This window comes from Sinohyriopsis cumingii, chromosome 1 (genome assembly GCF_028554795.1).
Source record: "Sinohyriopsis cumingii isolate HCF-2022 chromosome 1, ASM2855479v2, whole genome shotgun sequence".
Lineage (NCBI taxonomy): Eukaryota > Metazoa > Mollusca > Bivalvia > Unionida > Unionidae > Sinohyriopsis > Sinohyriopsis cumingii.
The window spans coordinates 73,430,632-73,455,530 of NC_142961.1; the positions used below are offsets into that span (position 1 = coordinate 73,430,632).

The 24,899-nt window shown below is 33.4% G+C and overlaps 1 protein-coding gene across 3 annotated transcripts in view; it reads left to right on the forward strand.

Moving 5' to 3' along the window:
- LOC149807119 (SCY1-like protein 2) overlaps positions 1-24,899 on the forward strand; it is a 306,382-nt gene that overhangs the window by 171,059 nt on the left and 110,424 nt on the right. For all 3 annotated transcript variants that reach the window (XM_089962284.1, XM_089962277.1, XM_089962291.1), the window contains exon 3: positions 3,945-4,105. In XM_089962284.1, the coding sequence (XP_089818410.1) occupies positions 3,945-4,105 (161 nt within the window). The remainder of the gene's footprint in view (positions 1-3,944; positions 4,106-24,899) is intronic.

The window sequence follows — 24,899 nt, forward strand, 5'->3', positions numbered from 1 at the left end:
AACTTATAGAGTGAGATCAAAGCTATATTGAATACGTAACTCTAGTCTTATAAACTGTTTTTAGTGAAGTAAATAATTTTTATTCTCGGAGTAAAATTATTGTTTCTTATCAAGGACATATAGGAGCTACGTTACATTTTTTTATGTAAACATGACCATGTGACCGTTATCCTCGTTGAAAAATTCAAGTTTTAGACCATCGTTTTTGAGAAAAAATCGCAGTTGGCTTTTACACTGGAAAGTGCCTGTTGTGTCGTTTGGAGATATTTCATATTATTTTGATTCAAACGGATCATTTTTTTCCTGGAAATATACGTGTGCTCATACGAAATTCTTGAACAAAGACATTTCATAAAACTTTTATTCGGATTTCCAGAACCGGAGTGATATTTCTTGTTTCTAAAAGAAACTGTAGACTTCCACGCATCACAGGTTACATTATACACCATCGCCTTCCATCTTGGATTCTTCGTCGGGACTCGAACTTGAAATCATTAGAACATTTTATTATTAGGACTTCTAAAATTTTATTTGTGGATTATTCTTGGATTATTTTTGGATTTGATTCTTGAAACCGTAAGTTGATATTTTTTATTTTTACAGTATTTTTCCAGAGAAATAAATTATATTTTTTCTAAGCTTGTTGTTTTGACCCTTTTTTATGTTACTGTTTATTCGAGTCTAAACAAATAACATAAGAATCTAAACATTTACCATAGACGATTTAAAGAAACTTACTCTTTCTAAATTAAAATGATGCTTTTAAAATCGGACGAGCTTCTTTCTGAAATGTTCCGTGTTTGATGCAAAATATTTTCATAACGCACAGAGTACTCCTCGAAAAGACAGTAGTTTTGTTCAGGTAATGTCCTTTATATGATAATAATGAAGATCATGCGCTTAGTGAAACACGTGATTAACAACATCAAGGAGCGACCAGCAAAGAAAATCATATGAAATATACAATAAAAAAAGCACGACGATATAAGTTTACATGCTATGCTTGTTAACCTTTTACCAGACTCGGAGAAACCATATGGATTTCGTCATTTGAAATAGATTTGCAAACGCTTAGGTTTATTGAAATCCGATGGACAAATAATTTTCACATTCAGTACCTCAAGTCGGAATGTGATCGCTACAGTTTAAATAATTGACAGGTGCATGCATTTTAATCATTGCAAATGACTAACGCAGCAGTGAAACAAATGGATACAGATGTGATAGATTAAAGGCCGGATTCGAAATAGATTTGATGATAAATCTGTCACGTTTGTGCTTTGCCTTTATGCGTTTTCTAACTAAGACTTTCCTTTCAAATGAAAGACTAAATTTGTTGGAAAACCGCATTGAATTCGTTCGCGTGTACGTGTGTTACGAAAGGGTGATAATTCTGTACATCAACATAAATCAGACCAATCATCTGCATTTTTTTTCTTCTAATAAAACGTCGAGTTTGTAATAGCAATTGATACACACAGAACGTTGAAATAAGTGTGATTTGAGATATGCACCAAAAATAAGCTGCATCAATGGATTAACGACAACTAAACGTACGCTGCCATCAGTGGAGTAATGACCACCAAAAGTACGCCGCTATCAATGGATTAACGACAACGAAAAGTGTGCAGCTATCAATGGACTAACCACAACCAAAACTACGCTTCCATCAATGAGCATATAGCATACGTTTAAAAATTTAAATTCGCTTATCGTTATGACTGTTTGTATTCAAATTTTTCACCGTCGTTAAAAAATAGTGATTACAAAAATAAAAAGGGAGTGTAAATACCTTTGAAGACTTTTACGTAGGTTACGTAGGTGTGATTTGCTATTTATAAATCCTGCATTAAATTTGAATGAAAAGACTTTTATTTAGCTGTGAAATGCTATTCGCAAAGCCTACATTGAATTGAAATGTTTAGGCAAGGTTCTATAAACTAATTACATTTTATATTGTATAATATTCAAACAAAATCTGCAACTGGCTTCCTCCATAACGAATATAATGGTGCGCAAAAAAAAATAACTTCTAACAAAATTACCTTTCTATTTATGCCAATTAGTTTTGTATGTAAATTAAATGGTTCCAAATCTGTTATGTCAAAAGACTGCATTAGAAAGAATTATTAGTAGTGTTGATATTTATATCCAGAGTGTATTTAAATATAACTGTTTTACAATTTTCTTTGCATTTAACATGGTTTAAATCAGCACGTAGCCATGGTTTACAGATTACAATGACATGAACTGCAAAGGCAAGTCGAGTCAAGTATGAAATAAAATACTCTTTCATGTTGACTTTCATGGGTGAAGTTACGGGCAAGGATTTATAACCATGATAACGTTAAGTATAGCTTGTACATAATACCTGCATGCTGTCTATAAACAGCTCCTGGAGGTCGACTTTCTTTTCCTTGCGTTGTTATAAAGGGTGCGCTGGCTTGCTTTTCGTATCACATTACCATCAGTGACGTTAAACGGAAATGATCTTCCATGTGATTCCTTTCAATGTCACACGCTTTATCATCGTGAACTGTCAAGTTCTTCAATAGCTATATTTGAACTATTTGCAGTGTTCATCTTCAATCTATTTAAGGCCTCCAAATATAAGTCCTTTGGACATGTCAAACGTGGTAGAGTGCCCGTTGTGTATTTTTAGTTAGTGTTAGCCTTGAATAAAAGATACAGATTATAGAACAAGAAAACTTATTATAGCCGTCAATATACAATTTGACACAATTGCATGTTTAAAACTTGAAAATGAAAAAGTGCTTTATCTCAAGTCAGCTTATCAGGAGATATGGATAAGTGCGTGTTTTGCGATAATATTCGTGTTTTCAGTCGTAAGAAATGTTAGTATTATAACATATAAAGTACATCATTTTGTAATTGGCAGAAATCAATGTCAATTTCCCTGTCAAATAGAAGTTTTAGAAACGTAGATGAATATTCTTCAATCTCGATTTACACAAGTAATTTAAATCATATAAAAATAAAACCTGTGACTGATACACAAAACAGAATTTAGTGTCCTTATTGACAATGTTGTATCAGTTTTATCTGATGCCAGTTAATAATAGTACCCTTGAAAATATATACATTTCATAAGCTTCAGTACTGCATTTATTGCAAAAATTTGCAATATCCTATGACAACCTTTTTAATGCACACCTCAAACGTTCATTAATTATGGTATACTGGTTATTAATTGGGGCACGATTTATCTTGCGCTAGAGAAGCATGTTTCACACAAGCTGAAACAGTATGTCTGTTGCGGACGGCTCTTGAAAGTTTAACTACCATTGTTAAAAGAGAGCCATAAATTCAATGAATTAGGATAAACAGAAATCGCAAGCTCTACCTCTGCCTTTTTCATAAAAAAAAATATTTTTTTTTCAGGCAAAAGTAAGTCTTTATAGTATTAGATAAGAAAATGATGTGATACTTACCGATGTGTTATAGTCTATATAGGCACAAGCAGACATACTATGTGTTATTCATCAACTAGATAAATTTACGCATTGCTCATAAAACTAACAATGAGGTCATTTTCAATTTAAGCTCAATACATTTAAAAGACTCAAACGTTTGATGATTGTATTTTGAACACACAGAGACAACACTGTGTTAAAAGATCATATAAAGCGAGACTGTCAGTTGTACATCTAAATATTTGCAGGTTTAGATAAGTACAGCAGATATTAACTTATAAGTCAAGTCAAACTGCAAACAACAAAGATTCAGATCAAGTATCTGCAGAACAGGGACTATGTTGTTTGTTCTACTGATTACTCCTAGCGAACTGCACAGACCAAGATCTGCGGGCTTATTATGCGACGGAAGATCTGGGTCTGTGCAGTTTGCAGCTGGACTTGTCTTATAAGAGAGTATAACGGTATTTTTTGTTTCAATACGAATGATTATCCCTAAATGTATTTCAGGAAGCTTCAGTCTTTATATTTGACAAGAAAATCGCCGACAAGCTTCACAAGCCAAGACGACGTGAGATGGTGTCAGAAATCCTTAGACGAGAAGTTCAGTTTTTAGAGAAAATAAAACATTCCAGAATATTGTCTGTCATACATCCGCTGGAAGAGTGCCAGTAAGTACTAATTTGTATGCTCTACTTTGTATCGGACTTCAGTAAGGCCTATAAAAAAATGGGTTCTTGCGGTTATTTTTGTCGTCGTTGTTTTGTTACTTCTGCCGTGGATTTTAGATCAATATTTTGGTTTGAAAGGCATTGAGGAAAAAGAATCCCGTCCTGCCTGTAATCCATATCGAAATTGGTGATTATACATACAAAAGGAAACAATATGTGCTGTTTTATGTCTTATTTACTGCACAGAGTGCTTCAGTCGGAACACGTCGGGCCTTTCTGCCAAATACGCGAAAATACACCAGAAAAATATTAGAATACTGCCATTTCAAATACATTAGTCTTATTTCAACTTGATAAGAATATCCAAGAGAGTTATATTGATTTTAGTCTTTGTTTCGAAACAATGGTCTTGTTTAAGAAGACATTGCTTTTTCCAACCAAATAAGTATTAAAAAGGGCAAACAAGAATTACTTTGTATGGATAAAATAGTGAAAAGATTAACGGATAAAAATAATTTTTTAATGATACATTGTATGTCCGAATGCTCGATGAACCTCTGTATAATATAGGTGGAAAAGTTGATTTAATACTTTTACACCTTGATTTACAGTATGCGAATTAACTATTTAGAAAAATAAAGGACAACATATACTGGAAAGGATTTTTCCCTTAGGCAACGATATGTTAAAAGATATATTTGTAGAAGTTTCGGCTTAGCGTGTAAATAAACAACTTCATTTCAATTTATAAAATGTATTCAGAGATCGTACTCTATTGGTGCTCGTACTAATTTTGGAACTGTACGTCAAGCATTAAGGCCTTTAAATTTTATCTTAGCTTTAAAAAAAAAAGAATTAAAATATAGTATGCCCGAAGGTGAGGAAACACCTGAGTAAGATGTTCAATGCAAGGAAATCAAATATCATTTCTTACATTTTTTAAATTTAAGAACAGAGAGTCTAGGCTTGTTTAATATTATTCAGAATAATATTCCACACCCCTGCTGCTGAGTATGTAAAAAATATTTTGTATAGAATTGTTTTGATTTAGGCAAATGAACATTAGACTACGAGCTAGACAGCATTGTGTGAATGGATATGGGAAGATGGAATCATTGTGGAGTCACGTTATGGAAAGTTTTATATGTCAAAATAGCTCTAATGTTCTTTACTAAATAAATATAAGGAAACGTACAGTAAATAGAAGGCGTACAGTTTCTAATTTAGAAAGAGTTGATGCACTTATCAATCCATACCAAATGCAAATGTAAAATATCATACTATTAAGTTTGTTTGCAATCCACAGTTATGTCTCCATAGTGGCATACACTAACGTACAATTGATTCAACAATAAGGCGATCAAAATATAAATGTATCAGCCTTTCTAATTGCTCACTGGAGAATCAGCAAAGTCGTGTTACTAAAATGTTCATTTCAGATATTCTTCTGTTGGGACATTTTGAAATGAAAGATTAGAAGCCCGTGTCATCTGTAACTCCGAAAAGCAGTAACTTGATCAATTTCCAATCATTATATTACCAATTCGAATTTCATGGAACATTCCATTTCATCTGGACTTTAAGAAAATTAATTTTCTGTATGTCGGAATGACTCTGTTTTTAAATGAATGAGAAGTTTGCTCGTTTTTTCTTCTTATAATTTCGTTATGACTGTACACTATTGCTTCAAGTTTGATTTTACTCCCCTTGATAGTCTTACAAGCCCTATGTCAGTCTAGATTACCAATCTGTTACTATTATATGGTCTTAAGCGACTTAATAAATAAGAGCAAAACCAATAATTTCTGTACCAATGAAAAATATAATTTATTTTCCTCAAATGCAAACTGAAAGAATAAAAAATAGCTTTAATTTCACTTCACTTACATTATGGTGAAAGAATTCCTAAAATCCCAAATATTCTATCCATTGTAAGAGTTCGGAGTAATCCGAATGATGTCACTACTGTACTGATGTGTCAGTAGTACAGAAGATATCAATGATATAATGCCAAAATGTATTCAACTGATTTCACGGTAGTTCTAATACTGCTACTCACAACTGCGAAAAGTCATTAATCCCCAAAAGTATTTAAATGAAAGTTAGAGCAATGCAGTTCGAATGAATGACTATTATTACATTATTTTAATCATGCAAAACCTGTTGGTCTGTTCTTTCTTTTTAATATATATATATATATATATATATATATATATATATATATATATATATATATATATATATATATATATATATATATATATATATATATATATATATATAGACGAATTATGTTGTTAACTGTTTATGCACAGTAAAAACACTTCATACCAATTTGAATGTTATAGATCAGCTTTGTAACTGTTTATGCACAGTGAAAAACACTTCAAAGCAATTCGAATCTTATAGAAAACATTTGCAGCAATACAAATATGAAGGCAACGTTGAAGAAAACAAAACTAATTGTATTAAAAAAATATTTATAAAAGAAGGAATCGAACGGTTTATTTCTGGCTCAAGAAATATAGGTAGTTTCCTTTTTTATTTGTATTTAGGACTGCGTTATACTTTGAACTTTGTCTCATTATAATAATGTATAGCAACGCATGCTTATAAATCTTCTGTTGCGATTAATAAGATACACGTGATTATTGGTATGACTGGATTGCATGCATGTATCCCAGCACATGATTTGGGCTTGACTGGATTGCATGCATGTATCCCCAGCATTATATGACCTGCAAGTACTGTGTGATCATAGAGGCACAAGTTAATGTGATGTGCTGCTAGCTTGCTAACATAGAAAAATCTATTAAGCTAAAAAAGGTAAGAATGAAGAATACAGTAAATGAATGTTCATTGTAACTGCAGCTGGGTGTGATTGTTCTGTGTTCTGCCCATTCGGAGGCACTGATTAAAGCCTTTAAAGATGCACAAAAGATTAAAGAGAAAGTAACACAATTTAACCCTTTTTATTTGGACAGTACCATATAGAGGCGCATGACAAAATATGACGAATATGTTTTTCGGAACAACCTTGCAAAGTGGAGTCTCAAGTACCCGAAACATTTCATACTGATGTAGTCATCATAATATAGCAGCTATCAATATCTCATGATAGGATGACCCTTGACCAATCATTACATTCCTAATTTCATCTTTTTGTATCACAACGATGCTGGCTTTTCATGTCATATATTGACAAGCTAAAGTCATTTCGAGTGAGTTCGCATGCACAAACGTGCGCTTGAAACCTTTTTCTATTCCCTACAATTATCCATTTGTACTGTGTCCTTTGCGTAGACTTGCAGATGTCAAATTAGTAAAAATGATCTGCAAATCACTTTGGAAAAAGGGATTTGTTAGTATCGGAACTACAAGACTGGACCAAGGCGAATTTTCTGTAGAAAAGCATAGACGTACTAGAACTGCTTGTGCATGTCGTGCTTGTTTCCTACTTGTAACCTGGAAGACAATCCACTTAACCGAAGTTTTTGTCTTCTAGAAGGGCTTAATCCTGTAGTCGGTGTTTTTGATGTTCGTACAGATAGACCTGGAAGTTTTCCTTTAAATACTTAACAAAGAAGACATGATATTATATATTTGCCGTAATTGTGTTGTGATAAGTTAAACACTAATTACGTTACTACATTTGTTTTTACAAAGTTGGTTGCTTTGCAACCTGTCATTTTGTGACACAAAACCATTGCAGAAGCCATTCTTATGTTACGTGTTTAGTCTCGAATAAACAGTAACACAAGAAAGAGTGAAAACAACAGCCCTTAAAAAATTTAACAAATAGTTTATTTCCTTGGAAATATACTGTAAAAATGATGAAAAAAGAACTTACGGTTTTAAGAATCAAATCCAAAAATAATCCAAGAATAATCCGCGAATTAAATTTTAGAAGTCCTAATAATGAAATGGTCTAATGAATTCTAATACGAGTCCCGACGAATACTCCAAGATGGAAGGCGATGACGTATACTGTATTATTAGTGGTGTTGGAATGTCTACAGTTCTGTGTTATTCACAAACAGCAATCTGGTGTTTGAATTAATGAAAAGTCTTTGTCCAAGAATTCTGTATGAGCACTCATAGATTTCCAGGTAAAAGATTTATTCTTTAGAATCCAAATAATTGGAATAAAAATTAAATTATAAGTCCAACTGACACACAACACTTTCCAGTGTAAAGTAAAAGAAAAATCTATATAAACAATGATTATACAGGAACTCGAAACGCAAAACAAATTCCCGGATGAAAATCAACTTTTCAGAACCTTTGAGAACCCCATTTATATATAAAAGCACGTTGTCCCATTATGACCTTGACAAAAATCAATCAATTTACTCTAAGAAGAGGATAAAAATAAAAAGTTGAAATCAAGGTCGGGAACTAGGCCAGTTTTAGATGTTTACAGCTGAAGAGTCAAGGTCAAACTATTTTCTGAAACAAATATCGAGTTTCTAGTAAATTTGACATGTAATGAAATTTAAAATAAAAATATTTTAAAACTTACAAACAATTAAATTAAATCAAATGTAAATTAAAGCAAATATATGTAGCACCATAACTTTGACATATTGATTTCATTACCGAATACAGTGGACCTTTCTATGAATCATTCCCTTCCTGAAAGAACACAAATATAGCAAAATGATTTCTCCCACGGCATTTTAGTAGAAGCTCGACCAAATTATATTCCTATAATCCCAAAGCACACATATCGATAAACACACTTTCTGTCGGTATTAAGTCTTAATAACATTTTTAATTAGTCCGTTATCTGATCACCGCGTTTATATATCTGCACAGATCGACGTTAACGTGTGTGATACTATTGTACAACCTAACACGTTTCTTTTTTTAACTTTCTTGGTGACAGAGATATAAAGAAAACATAGCCTTTAGCATCTTGCTCCTTCAAAGAGAGGCGCTATTATTTTTACTTTTCCAGAAATCGTTTTTGAAAAATTATAAGGTACCAAACAGGTCTTATCTCATATTAAATACACCCTATGGTAGTAACAATTAGGGAGAGTGTTAAGTTTATTTTTTAAACTATTTTCAGTAATAGGAGTCTCTGCACAAATTGTATTGACGATTGGAATGAGGGACCAAATAAACAAAGAAACGCCAAACAAATAGACAGATAAAATATGCGCATATTATGCTATTTTGAAATCGTTTCGTCCCGGTTTAGGGAGACATGTTGTTTTGAGAGCATCACGATGATGCGTTACTGTCTTATATGTCTTTGATTGCTTTCTTGGGAGATACAATATTTCCATTGTGTTAAGTGGTGAGCTGCTGCCATAAACAGAAAACGTTAATCGAGCCTTGCAGTGAATATTTTATTACTATCTGTAAGTTCATTATTTCAAATACAGAACGATGCCGAAAGAAATGGCAGTTAGGACATCAATCACATCAACCAGTTATACGAAAATTATTTACAAACTATGAAATCTGAAGTTGACATCACAAAGACTGACTTATAATAATGTCAGTGATTCGATACAAGTATTTGTGTCGTTGTTAAGACTTTTCGGCAAGATTTCTTGAACATCAAATTTTAAATAATTCTAAACTGATATAATTATCATCCTTGATATTGTTTAAACAGCAGACTGGTGTACCTTCGTTGTAGTTTGATTGATTGCACAGAGACGGTGTTTATGGGAGTTCTTATTCCTATTTAAAGCTACATTTTTAAGCTCGATCAGCCTTGCATTAACAGGCTGAAAGAAGAGAACTTTTACACATATTTTAGATGGGCTTGCAACGTAAACGAGCAGTCACCTTCCCATCTATGTCGCATGTTCCTATGATTCAATAATGAATACCAGCAAGAAACTGGTTTATACTATTAAGGTATTTCGGTGAAACCTTAGATCTAAAATCTCGATATTATTGAAATCGTTGCTTTTTTCTCCTTTTTTGTCGTTACTAAAGTGGCACTGTTTAAGATGATAAAATATCTTCACTATAGTTTGCATGATACACACGCCTTTGCATTAAAAGGGTTTCACTAAATGGTACCTAGTTTTGTCGTCTTGGAAAGATCTTATTTTATTGACATATAATTGTTTGAGGTCAACACACTGAGTGTGAAATAAAATCCCATTCAATGTTGTTAAATGTCCTGTTAGAGGTGCTTATAGAACGCTAGTGGCAGACGATTCGTTTTTAACTATCGCTGAGAATGCTAGATCATTTTATTTCCTGACCGTTTTCATGCTAGAATGTTTATCCTCTACAGTGATTGCGATTTTGAATTTCCACTCTATAGATTACCTTGTTATGGCTGCACCTTTCTTTGGATCGTCGCCGAAATAAGTTAGTAATACAATCGCTATTCCATCAAACCTTTAGGTGGCCGTTGTTACATATGAAGATTTTATTGCTGATTTTGTACTAACACCTATGACTTCGTTGAATATCGTAGTATGTCTTCGTTTCCTGCAGCGAAAGATTGTAGCACAATCTTTGCCCTGGTTACAATTGCATTTCTCTCTAATTCGAAAGATTGAATGCTCTCTGTAAAACTATTTACGTCTTTGCCGATCGCAAGTGGCATCAATTTATCTTTCAATCATCTTTAGAATTAAGACTGTAATTTGCTTGCAGACTAGTTTTCAGAGCAATCCACTTTAGAGACAAACGTAATTGGTTCTGTTGAAATGAGCCTCGGAGTTTATTAGTTACAATCTGTCGCAGATTGCTTGTCGATCCTGACATGCTGCAAGAATCGCGATGTGTTTTTCCAAGTATCCTAATGATATTATTGTATATGGATGAACATCAAGTTTCGGTTATACGTCTTATTCTGAATAGGCTAGTGTTTATCCATACGAACTAAAAAAGCACAATGATCAACATCAATATGGAAACATTTATAAAGAAAGGTTTTGAAAAGCATATACGATTTAACTTTAAATCAGTGTCTTCTGTATATAACATATTAAGTTAAACTTTGCGCTGTCATTCGTGCCCCCTGAATATATACTCAAATACGTTCAAGATGTATGCCATTGATGGTGCCATGCTTGTTAAAGCATTTAGTTACCTCATTTAGTGGGAAATCCTTATCTCCTATTTGGCACCATATTAACACTGAACAGAAGTTAAAGTTAATGTTATACTGATAGTTAATTCATTTGAATACCAATGATATAGTACGATGAAGATAAGATGAGGTTTGACATAGCTCCTCGTTCTTATCGCGGATATGGGTGTTCCACACTTTGGAAGACTTTAAATAAAGTAGAATATAAAATTTTCCTTTATGTATGTTGCGTATGTGATTTATCAATATAGTATAAATAGAGATAGACTTATCCATAGTTATATCTGAAATGTATCATGAATATAAATGTAATCCGGTTAGGTCATATGGTCAGTATACCAAATATTTAATATCGAATTTAGAAATCCATCATATGATGTAATCCAGACTGGCCATATTGTGATTAATCGATATTCAGAAATCCATCATATGATGTAATCCAGACTGGCCATATTGTGATTAATTGATATTCAGAAATCCATCATATGATGTAATCCAGACTGGCCATATTGTGATTAATCGATATTCAGAAATCCATCATATGATGTAATTCAGACTGGCCATATTGTGATTAATCGATATTCAGAAATCCATCATAGAATGTAATCCAGACTGACCATATTGTGATTAATCGATATTCAGAAATCCATCATATGATGTAATCCAGACTAGCCATATTGTGATTAATCGATATTCAGAAATCCATCATATGATGTAATCCAGACTGTCCATATTGACAGTATTCTGTATTAAAAAATCCATAATGTGATGTAATCCAGACCAGCCATATTGTGATTAACCGATATTCAGAAATCCATCATATGATGTAATCCAGACTGTCCATATTGACAGTATTCTGTATTTATAGTCTGATTATACCTCTCGGTATGTTTGTAAAATAAAAACCAACGACCTCAGTAAATGTAATCTTTAATGTGATAAAAAGTGCACAGAAATTAGTCCATTCATCAATTGAATCATAATTTCTTAGCTAAATATGACCAGCGTGGACTTAACACTGGCATTCTCTGTGTCTTTCATGCTTAACGGACTTTCCATACTAACACGGCGCCATGTTGCATACACTATAGGCAAGTTTATTTCCTCAGACAACATTGTGACGTTACTCATCCTATGCCGGGTAAATCCGTAAATTGTAATGAGAGTTAATTCTTGGCACACATGTACATATAAATTACACAGCTTGTTAAATCCACGTAAAAGGCAAATTTGTAATTGTCATTCTTTTCCTTTGCTTGACTCGACATTGTTAATATCGGAAGCAGACGACCTAGCACTGTCCTCCTACGTATATACATGTGTTGTCGTGCAATCACCCTTTCGCTAAAAATGGTCTTGTCAAGGAACTGGAAATGGATCTCGATGATGGCCATCGTTTCTATTTAAACTTCTATTAAGCATGAAACGCACAGATGATGATGGTGTTAGAGCCTTTCTGCTCACAGTCAGGTTAGAAATTATAAATCAATAAATGAACTGAGTAAGTTCTGTGCAGGGGTGGGGTTGACAAACAAACAGGGATGTATAGTCAGACTATAGAAAACATTATATGATGTAATGTAATCCAGACTGGCCTCACTGTGAGCATTCGGTATTGGCATATTCTGAGTATTCGGTATCTGAAAGCCATCATATAACGTAATCCAGACTAGCCTTATTGTGAGTATTTGGTATTGGCATATTGTGAGTATTCGGTATTCAGAATACCTTCAAATAATGTAATCCAGATTGGCCATTTTATCAGTATTCTGGATTTAGAAATACTTCATATGATGTAATCCAGACTGGCCATGATGTGAGTACTCGGTATTCATAAATACGTCATCACCTCCAAGAACTTATTATTATTTGCAAGATTAATGCATAAAAAAGTATAAGATATTTTTATCAGACGCCAATCAAAATGTATCTTCATTAGTTTACTTGTTTTCGAAATAACATTAACTCTTTGATATTTTCAAGATGTTTCGGTCATGTTTTTTTATTAATTTAAGGTATTTATAGCACTATCATGTTTGTCTATGATCATCAAAATATCAGTTGATAACACAGTGAAGGAAAGTAATTAAAACCTTATGAATTTCCATAGATTCAATTTCTTTTATTTATTCAATCGTATTCAATCGTATTAATAATGTTATGTCAGAGACATTGAATTTAGTGGCACATACAGCTGACTATATATTGCAAAACAATAGTTGTTTACCTCATGTAAAATGTAACATAATTAAATTAATCAGCGAATGGCTGAAATATTTAAAGATCACTGATATGCCACAGTTGCCACTGTATTACATTAGGCTTCGACGAGAAAGCGCCACATATGACGGCCTGCAGCCCTCCGGGTGATGCCATTCCACATCAAGCCTCATTTATTCATCTCTTTCTTCACATTTCACCTCCATATTTCTTTGTGACAACCACCCTTTCGTCTACCAACATGGGGTCCAGTGTATGACTGTTCTGACCAGTGCTGACATTCAGTACACCCATTCCAGTCAATGACAGAATCGTTTCTTCAAAATGTTGAGAACTGATCGATGATGTTATGTCTTTTTCTATCATTAATTTGGTTTTTCTGCTGTTTATTTCATTCCTATCCTCGTGGCAATGTCACTGAATCTGTTTTTTCGTATATATACATATGCCAGTTTGAAAACAGAACAATGAAGCAGGCAGAACCGACGTCTTCCAGGAATGAAGTGTTGGCAATGGGTTGCAATCCGTGTCGAGGGAGGAAAGGATCCTGGTAGTTGAATAAAAGGGAGTCCCATGAGTGGTTCCCTGATGCAAAAAGCTGCTCAGGTCTCTGATTTTTACTAGACGGGTGGTTGGCATAAGCCTGTTTCCAACAAATCGGCTAATCACACTGAGTCCAAGGATATTTTCTTGACTTTGTTTTCTAACTTTCTCTGTATCTCTTTTTCCATTGTATTTATCTTGATACTACCGCTGCCCTAGCAGTTCTTCCCTTTTTTACCGTTTCGGAAGGCTTCATAGAAGGCATTGGGGTCATGGGTCATTTGGGTGATATCTTTACCTCCTGAATATCCCAGGTGTGTTTCTCTGACACTTGAGAAGTGTCTATCTGTAGGGTTATTAAGTGGATGAGCACGGGCGATGAATATACCACAACATTTAATGGAAAATCATTAAATAAGGTAGCGGAAAAGCAAAAATAAAATTTTGTTACGTCTCTATGGTCTTACATTAATAATACAGAAAAGAAGAGAAAGAAAAAACAGTTTGGTAAATTTTTTCAATAATAATTCATTTGCATAGAATACAAATATAACATTTTTAAAGGAATTTACAGTATTGTGAATTAAATCCCAAATTGTCCTAAAAGTTCTAGCAAAATGCCAAAGTGTTATGTTCCGAATAAATATCCAGTATTGAATGTGCTGTTAACGCAGTAACCCTTAATGAGATGATGTGCTAATAATCCTGATAATGATATAATCGAGAATGTTCTTGAATGAATTCACAACAATTCCATAATAGAGATTTAGCCCAAAATGGCACTCACGATTTTATAATTCCAAATGAATAAGTTTTAATAAACAAACGATTCCTCTCAAATCATATCTGAACACAACTAGCAATGACGTTAGAGCTGAACTTACATAAGGAATGAAGTAATCTTATTTACTGAAAACGTATACACAGGCATTTACCTGATCTATACCAAACAAGAAATTTCCATCAAATTTTCAAATAAAGTCCTGTTTGTTAACTGAAATTTTAGACTGACAAATATCAGGTAAAATTAATTTTTTGCAAGGGAAAATCCAATGTCCTTAACTTAAATCCAAGTAAACATGTTGCTTACAAATCATCATTATCTTAAAATATAATCTACAACCGTGGACTTAAATTAGCTATGTAACAAGTTGTTTGCAGGCAATCATTACAATGTACCATTATGGATTGAAGATGAACACGCATAATAGATGTACATAACATTTGCTTCATTTTTAAGACGAATATTGTGGCGGGGATTAATTTCAACGCTTCAAGTTCGTCCAGTCAAATAATGCATCTCAGCTGCTTGTTGCACTGTCTTCTATTGTAGACGACAAGACTATACTAGTGCTAGTCAGAAAAGCGGTAACAAATTTAAATCAGGTAGTTTGGTAGAAGAAGGAAATTGAAACGATGAAACATACCTCATATAACCTTTTTCAGAGGCCCGACAAATTGTAGAATCTAGAGCATTTGTACATGGCAAAACCTTCTCAACTATAGTACAGATCATTCCGAAGATAATAAAGTATGCATAATCTGCACTGACCCAAACACGTCTACCTGATGCAGGAACATCTTCAATTGTTCCTAGTTATAAAAATTCTACAGACAATATTCAGTAATGCTACAGACCCCCAAATCATAGAAAACAAACTGAACCCCGAAAGGTAGTACAAGCCGTTTGCTGAACCTCTAAAACTGCATAATAGTGTTGGCTACTCTGAGGACGCGGATGCAGAATAAACTTTTTCATGTCCTCGGGGCGGCTCTGGCCTAAAAACGCAAACTCGTTCTTCCTCCTTATAAAACATATAACACGTTTTCCCATTCAAACTGTCTAACCTAATTACCATACCATCTCTGACTTTAATCAATATTGAGTAACACCATCGTACAACGGAACTGTCAAGGACTTAAAACTAACTGTAATAACATTCTTCTGCGTTGAAGCTAACATGATCCTTACTTGCTGTGTACACAGGAGACCTTATTTTTTACAAAATACTGACATTATAACACTTTACGATTACTCCATCTTTTACACCTTATCTCAAAATATTTCAAATGTTTGTGGGAGAGCTTCTACTATTGTAAAATTAGAGCTCCTTATAATGTCATTCCTGTAAACACAACTTTATAAGCTACTACGTTTGGCATCTTTCTTAATCGATTAATTGCATTTGGCTCCATGTATACACCACTAAACATCAACTTATAACCAAATAAATTAGACAAATGGTGCCTACTCCATTTGTTCTACTCGGTTGCCTATAACATTGTATGGGGATAAAAGGACATAAACGACAGGCTCAAACAGGCAGAATATGTTATTTGCAAATACGGTTTGTGTCGCGGACGTATTTACGTCCGGGAATGGATCATATACAACTATTAAATGAAATTAAAGCTTCAGTTCTAAACATGATATACCATATGCACCTATCAAACAAAGCATTTAATTATTCGGCAGCTTTAAGCAAATCTTCATAGGTTTAAAAGTGAAAAAGAGAAGATACATTTGATATTAAAATCAAATAATTAAAACGTTATAATCACCCATTTTACTTTTGGAACTTGTGGAACATCCACCGTGTCTAACGAGATACTTTACCAGTTTCTGAACCGCCGTCTAGAACCCTCACTAATCGCTCGTATAGTAATTTTTGTACGATTTATGAATCTCTGGCAATGTACCAAAGACACGGAAAGAGGCCATGACATTACCATTTTCCAAAGCAAGTAAGGATATTAAAAGCCCTATGAACTACCGTCCATTTGCTCTGACGATCTATGTCTGTGAAATTGTGTATTTGCAAGACTGGTCTGGCATTTGGAGAATAACAGTTTAATATCTCATTTTAAAGTGGATCTCGGTATGTCTTTAGTACCATCTATTATCTGATTATACTTAAAACATTCATTCGCGATGCGTTTATCAAGAACGAACATTTAGTAGCTGTTTCATTGACTTGGAAAAGGCCTCTGGTAGAACGTGAAAGTGCGGAATAATGAAGGACCTGCACGATACGGGTCTAAAATACCGTCTATCAACTTTTCTATCGATTTCTTTTTCAGATAGGGAATTGAAATTACGAATAGTCTCCATCCTCTCTGATATATACGAACGAGAGATTGGTGTGCTTCTAGGCAGTATTTTACTTGTTTTTTAATATCAAAATTAATAATATCACTAAATGTTTGGGTTCTTATGTCGGTTGTTTTCTGTGTTGACGACTTTGTCACATTTTATTAATCCGAACAAAAAAATACGATCTAAAGAAAACTGACACAAGATATAAACAATATTAAATCTCTAAATCAAAACATTATGCATGCATTTCTGTCCGTTGATGATGATCCTAAACTCGCTTTGGGCAGATCACCTATAACATTTATTTAGGAAACAAAGTTATTAGGTATTTTAGGTATTACCTTTCATAGAAAACTCAACATCATTCCAAACAATAAGAGATTAGAATCTAAATGCTTGGAAGCCCTTGACTTATTCAAAGTAATAACCAGCGCTGACTGCAGAGCTGATCAAACAGTGAAGGACCTTTTGACGATCCAATCTGGACATTATTTCCGTTGTTCTTGGTTCAGCCAGAAAGTCGTATTTAAACATGTTCGACCCAATTCACCAATTTAAAATATTATTCGCTTTGGTAGTGTTCAGGATATCCCCAAGCGAATGCCTTGTGACTGAAGCGAATGCGCCACTATAACAGAAAAGCATTATCCTCACAATTTGACTAAAATTGAGATCAAAGCCTTCAAACCTGCTTATGTGTCTGCTTTCCAAACCAACTACATAACCTTATACGAAAATAAACCTAATGTCATATGTAATGTTGGTATTAGACTATCTTCCAACATGGAAATTACAAGGATTGATATCTCAAGTCTCTAAATTCATTTATTTCTCTAACACGCTCGTGGCTTATAAAATAGCCCAAAGTAAATTTACCTCTGCAAGAATAAAAAGAATCGGAGACAAATCCTTCCGATTCACATAACTTCTTAAATTTTAAGAACTACACAATTTATACTAACGGCGCAAATAGTGGCGAATATGCTTCTGCAGCCTTCTTTACTACAGACCTTTGCTTGGCAGATGGTGCGTCTATATTTGAAGCAATATATATATTGAAACCCAAAGTAATTTAAATCATATCTTCTTTTTTTATTCACTGTCAGTACTTTATTAACTCCACAGTAGGAAGTTGGAACACCCGCTATTGACCAATATTCTCATCAAACATACCGAACTGTCTACTTTTCATAATATGACATACAGTTACTTACCCAGTCATGTCGGTATTAAAGGTAATGACAGAACAGAGCGTGATGACAAAATAACACTATCTCTTCCATCATCTGATTTTAAAATACCATACACTAATTTCAAATATGGCATTAAAATCAATATTCAGTTAGTGGCGGGCATCGTAGAATGATGCTGACAATAACATGTGATCAAACCCACCTTAGGCGAATGACTTCCTTGCTACAGAACTATCCACCAGGTCTATGTAGTCACTGTGGCGTTATATAGACTACACTTCTGGTGCGGTCTAAAATTATATCGATCAATCAGTCAATCAACCAGAAGCTGTCCTATTCTTGATGGGTAAGGTAGCTTCTCTTATGTTTCAAAAGTCGGTTTTAATAAGGTCCTCCATAAAAAAAATTATCTTCTGATATCGGTGATAAGTGGGACTAGTCTGTTCAGTACATTTTTAAATTTTTGTATCCATCCCTGCTAGTTTCTCCTTCTCAATGGAGAACATATTGCAGCTGTACTATGTAGAGGTAAATTCAGACTTGCCCCGAGGCTTTTACTGATCTATTGCTGAGTCTTTATGTCTCGTAGAACTCAGGCTTGGTCTGCATCTACAGCGAGTGGCTCAATGTAGTGCCCTTCATTAGTTCTTTCCGTTCACTTCTTTTTTATTTACAGAACAATCTTTGAATATCATATCATTCAGCCCGGACAAGATTGCTTCTAGTGGGTTTTTCTTTTAAGCAGTGAAGCCTGGCTGGAATATACTTTCCTGTAACCGAGAATCTTTTCTTCATCTTTCAAGAACTCATTGATACTAAGTACCTTTTCATATAAATATTCATTGATCACACCATTTACATTGTCCGTTCATCGAGAAGCTTTATACATTACCCTCACTATCTCATCGTTTTGATTTTATCTGTTTGATTTTATTTTCGTTGGTCGATAATAAATCTTGTATCAACTGTAAATTATCTTACATATAACTTTTTATATGGCGCTATATAGCCAAACAGTGGAGGTGTGCCGTAAAAGTACAATCAATCAATCAATCCATCAATCGACAGACTAAAGACGTTAGCCTTAAACCGAACCCTATTTTAGATCGGCAGGTTGCGATGAGCGAGTACTTCCAGTTGGATATACACCGTGATAATAGGATATGAAAATTATAAATTCATAAAGAATTCATGTTAACAATATCGAGAAGGTATTATTTTAAGTCACACTGTTGGAATTAAATGTACCTTAGGTTTTCAGACTGAGCAAATACTATTGCAGCATATCGATTCTCATCACAATTGGTATATATCAGGGAAGATTTATGGTATAATCTCAGTGTTGTTACATATCCCTAAGGATCCAGTGTTCGACAGACAATAACAAGAACCCAAAGACTATTAATAGCTTAAAATATTTCCAGTGTTAATATTTATATCTCTTAATAACTAGCCTTTCATCTTCAAATATATCTTTGTCTCAGACATAGAGGCAAGCGTATCTTTCCGTTCTTATATGCCGTTTGTTTTCTGGGCATCCCATTATACTATAAAGATGAGACTTCTTAGGGTTAAAAATGCTGATGAAACCGAAAACAAGCCGATATTTTCCTTCTTCTCAAAATCATCTTTAAAACGCATAAATATTCACAACTGATAAATGGATTACAATCATTTATCAGCGGGGTTGTGTACATTAAAATAAGAAGTTAAATAGCCTAAGGAGCAATACGAAATGCAGATATGGACATAAAACATCCATATATCAATATATGAAAAGCAATGGTGTGAAACACACAACCAAATATCAATAAAAAAAAACTTCACATATTGATGGCTTAGCTGCATAATTTTGTGTCTGAGTGATGCTTTTTTCAGATAGGAATTAATGTTTTCCTATGCATTTGAAGTGCAAGCCACGGCATGATTTTGCATGAACCTGATAATTATTATATTTTGGGGAATTAAAGCGATATAGTAAATAGGAACCTTAAGATTTCGGATTAATGAATTAGCACTTGTAGTGGTGTCTCAGAAAGTGTTTTAGAAAAAAAAAACACTAGAAACACAAAACAATGTCTCAAACATCATTATTGAATGAATAGCAAATTAGAATCTTATGATATCTGTCTAATTAAATACTGCAAAAAGGACTATCACTGACAAACACACAAAAAACACATTGCAAGAAGTGAAACTGAAAATTAAGTGCCCACTACAAATTAATCCGCATAAATTTGAAACATGAATACTACGAAATCTCAGCTTAATATATTAAACTATTTCAAAATATAGCATATGCTTCCATCATTTACGTTTCATTCCTTGCTGTCAGAAAAAGAATTCACTTATGTGAGACGTAATCCATTTTCCTGCTTCATTACATTTGCTGAAGGGTAATGGAAGCACACATTAATCAGTATAAGAGGTTCGGAAGCATTTTTATTTTTCCTCATTAAGTTTTGGTAGAATAGATTATCTCTAAAACAAAATAAAAACCTGTGGATGCATAAGTATATATTCAAAGAATATTTGTCAGGCGTTGGATGCATAGGTGTATGTTGAAAAGACTGAAGCTGCATGGGTATATGCTGAAAAGGCAATGGATCCATGGGTATGTTGTTACGACTCTATTGTCTTAAACTAAGTAACATAAAAGAGCGAAAACCAACAAGTTTAGTAAACTTCAACAAATATTTTTACCCTAGACGTGAAACGTTAAAAGAATGTATAGTATTTTGAATTGAATCCCAAATAGTCCTAAAGGTTATACAAATCCAAATTATAGAGAATTCCAAAGGAATTCAAATATTGAATGTGCTGATGCACATATAGCCTGGAATAATGTTCATGTGCTAACAGTCTTAATGTATCACAATGATACTGTCCAAAATATCTTTAAATAAATTGACAATAATCCCAAAATATTGATTTAGTTGAAAAGTATTAAAAAGCACTCAATTTAAAAAAAAAAGATCCTCTCAAATTAAAACCAAACAATGAAAAGACTGATTCCCCTTCAGATGTTATGCTAGGGATGAGTAATTATTTTTTTAATATTTTACTTAACATAAGTTGTCGCGGTTTTACATGTTCCACTATATCACCACCTGACCGCTGTTCGCGGCATTACCTGTTATTATTTCGCATTCTGATCTTTAAATATTTTCCCTTATTTAAACACAGCATACAGATGCAAACACTCAAACCCCAAGGTGTTTCTACTTTGCTGGATGCTGATGTGAAAGTAACACAAAGTATAAGAAACCATGTACCAAACGTGCGAATAGGGTCCATATAAGGTGAGAAAGGGGATGTTTGATGCATATAACTTATTTTGCAAGCAAACGTGAGATGTTAATGAGACTATCAAAGTTATAACTTCCAATAAAGACGTCTTTAGATATAATTATAACATCTGGATTGTGCGTTTGGATCCATTCCACAAATAATATCCAAAAGTGTTAATGACTAAACAGTTATAATCAAAGTGATCACTTTGTTCTATTCTCACCATGTCATTATCACTTAACCTAGGCTATATATGTGTGGGTATATGTTGAAGGGGCTATGGATGCATGGGTATATATTGAAAAGTATATGGATGCAAGGGTTTATGTTGAAAACTTTATGAATGAATGGCTATATGTTGAAAAGGCTACGGATGTATGGGCATATGATTGAAGACTGATGGATGCATAGATGTATGTTGAAGAAGCTATTGATGTATAGATACATATACTTTGAAAAGAATATGCATGCATGGGTACATGTTGAAAGGTCTATGGATACATCGGTAGATGTTGAAAAGGCATTGGGTGCATTTGTATATGTTTAAATGGTTATGAGTGAATACGTATATCTTGAAAAGGTCATGAATGAGTAGGTATATAATGAAATGGCTCAAAAAGTGTATGACCGACACTGTAAATGAATATTATGTAGGGGAAATAAAGATGACTCTCTCCGTGTAACGATCAACTGTTCTTTGAAATTTTGAAAATGAAAATAAGATCTGAAACTATATGTTATTATATTAGGAAAACAAAAGAGAAATGGGAAATATTAAAGAAAAATGAGCAGGAAATAATAGAAATGCAGGGGGGACTGTCGAATAACATAGATAGGGAAACCCTGGGAAATTTAGTGAAAGAAAGCAGAATTAGATGAATCTAGGAAAAATACATAGAAGGTGTTATATTAAGATCTAAAGCTAGATGGTACGAAGTTAGGGAGAAAAGCACAAAGTACTTTTAAATCTTGAAAAAAAGAATCATGCTAGGGTCTGCATACAATTAATGAATTCTCGGTATGTCTCTAAAACGTATGGTAAATGGAAGAAGTCCTATCTCAGATGGATTCATTGTAGAGTTCTATGAATTGTTTTGGATGACTCTTGGGGGATGTATATGCAGATAAATAAATTACGGATATACTGTATGCAAACTTAATGAATCATCGCATGTCTACCAAAGGAAGAAAAAGACAGAAGATATTTAAAAAACTGGAGACCTATATCACTTTTAAATACTGACAATAAGCTTCGGGAGCCATTGCAGATAGGATTAAAAAGGTTTTTCCATCAATAATCAGTGCTACTCACAAAGGATATATAAAGGGTAGATTCTTTTAAGAAAATACCAGGCTATTATACGATATCATGGACCAACTTAAAATGAAAATAGATATGGTTTATTATTGTTAATAGACTTTGAAAAAGCCTTTGACTCAGTTAACCTGACCTTTGTCGAGGAAGCTTTACAATCTTTTAGCTTTGTTCATTCCGTTTGTAAGTGATTTAAGCTGTTTTGTAAGGACTCTAAAACGTGTTATATATAATGAGCATATGTCATCATTTTTCAGACTTGAAATAGGATGTCGTCAAGAAGATCCTCTAGCACCTTATTTGTTTATCATTGGGGTTGAGATTTTATCTCTAACTTTAAAACAAAATCTGGTTGTACTGAGACTGATTTTTCACGTCAGTGAATATAAATTGGGTCAGTATGCCGATGACGCTTTTATTCTTCTTGATGGATCTCAACTTTCTCTTAAAGCAACTATGAATATCTTGCAAGGTTTCTTTCTATTATCTGGACTTAAATGAAAATAATAAAAACCAAACCTATTTGGATTGGAAACATGACATTTTCAGATGAAAGAATATGTCCCGAATTAGGCCTAATTTGGTCCTCTTCTAACTTTACACTCCTTGGCATAGATGTTTCTCCAGATTTACAACAAATGGTGGAAATTAGTTATAGGAAGAAACTAACAAAGGTAAAACGAATACTGGCAAGCTGGATTAAAAGACATCTGTCAATAGTTGGTAAGATAATTGTTGTAAAAACTCTTGTTCTGCCCATATTCGTATATCTTTTTTCACTACTTCCAAATCCATCAACACAAGTTTAAGCAGAACTAAATCGCACATTATTTAAATTTGTTTGGGGTTTAAAAGTAGAGAGAATAAAACGTGACATACTAGTATCCCCAGAAAACGAGAGAGGACTAAATATGATACACATATTTTCATTTATTAGGTATATTAAGATAAGATGGGTCAGAAGATTGCTGGAAAATGAAAATGGAACGTGACAGAACTTAGTTAATACAACTATACTCAGAAATAAAAAGGATATTTGGGATTTAGGGAGAAGGAAATAAGATGAATTTAGTAAGCTGATTAAAAACACTTTTTGGAGAGATGTAATTTTGGCAGTATCTAATTGGAAAGAGGAACCAGAAAGTCCAAATCAGTATATATCCATGAGTATTTCAAATTTTGTCCCCCCCCCCCGCTAAAATGATATATCAATACAAATCCTGGACAGAAGCCGGTTTTGAAATTCTGAATGATCTAGTAGATGATCACAGTGATTTAATACCTTTTAAAATAATAAAACAAAAAATTAGAAGCGATTATTTCTTGAAATACTTCTCCTTAATATCCAAAATTTCAAAAGCATGGAAAGACGCCATAAAAGACCATTTAGTGCATACTAATTTTGATAAGCAGGAGAATAAAATAATCAACATGCAAAAAAAAGTTTGTTTACAAAGATCTTTTTTTAAAAAAAATCTAAAAGGCAACACACTGCTAAGGAAGAAACTTGGATGCAATTATTTAATAAAAATATAAGTAGTGAAGAGTGGTCTTCGATTTATAGCCTGCCAAAATGCTGTACCAAAGATACCAAGTTGATCTCTTTTATTCTTTAAATTAATCCATAGAAAAATCGCTAATAACGATTTTCTGAAACAAATTAACATCTTAGATGACAACTTAGATGACAACAGATGTACCTTCTGTAAGAGTGAAAATGAAAATACTGAGCATCTCTTTTATGATTGAACTATTACTTCACCATTTTTGTACCGTTTTATTGAACATTTTGCACCTTTTTACCCCAATATTGTACATGTGTCCATAAAACACTTTTAGGAAGTGAACAACTGGACAGTTTATGTAATTTCTTTTTTATTTTGGCAAGATATTATATTTATACTTGCAGAATCAATATGAAAAATTCTTCTATTTTTGCTTTTAAGCAAATAGTTGCAATGCATAAGAACTTTGAAAAATTCGCTACTAAGGTAAATAAAAAAGAGGACCGAATTCTTCAAAAATGGACCTTACTAATGATCATGTAAATTGTATCTGCCTTG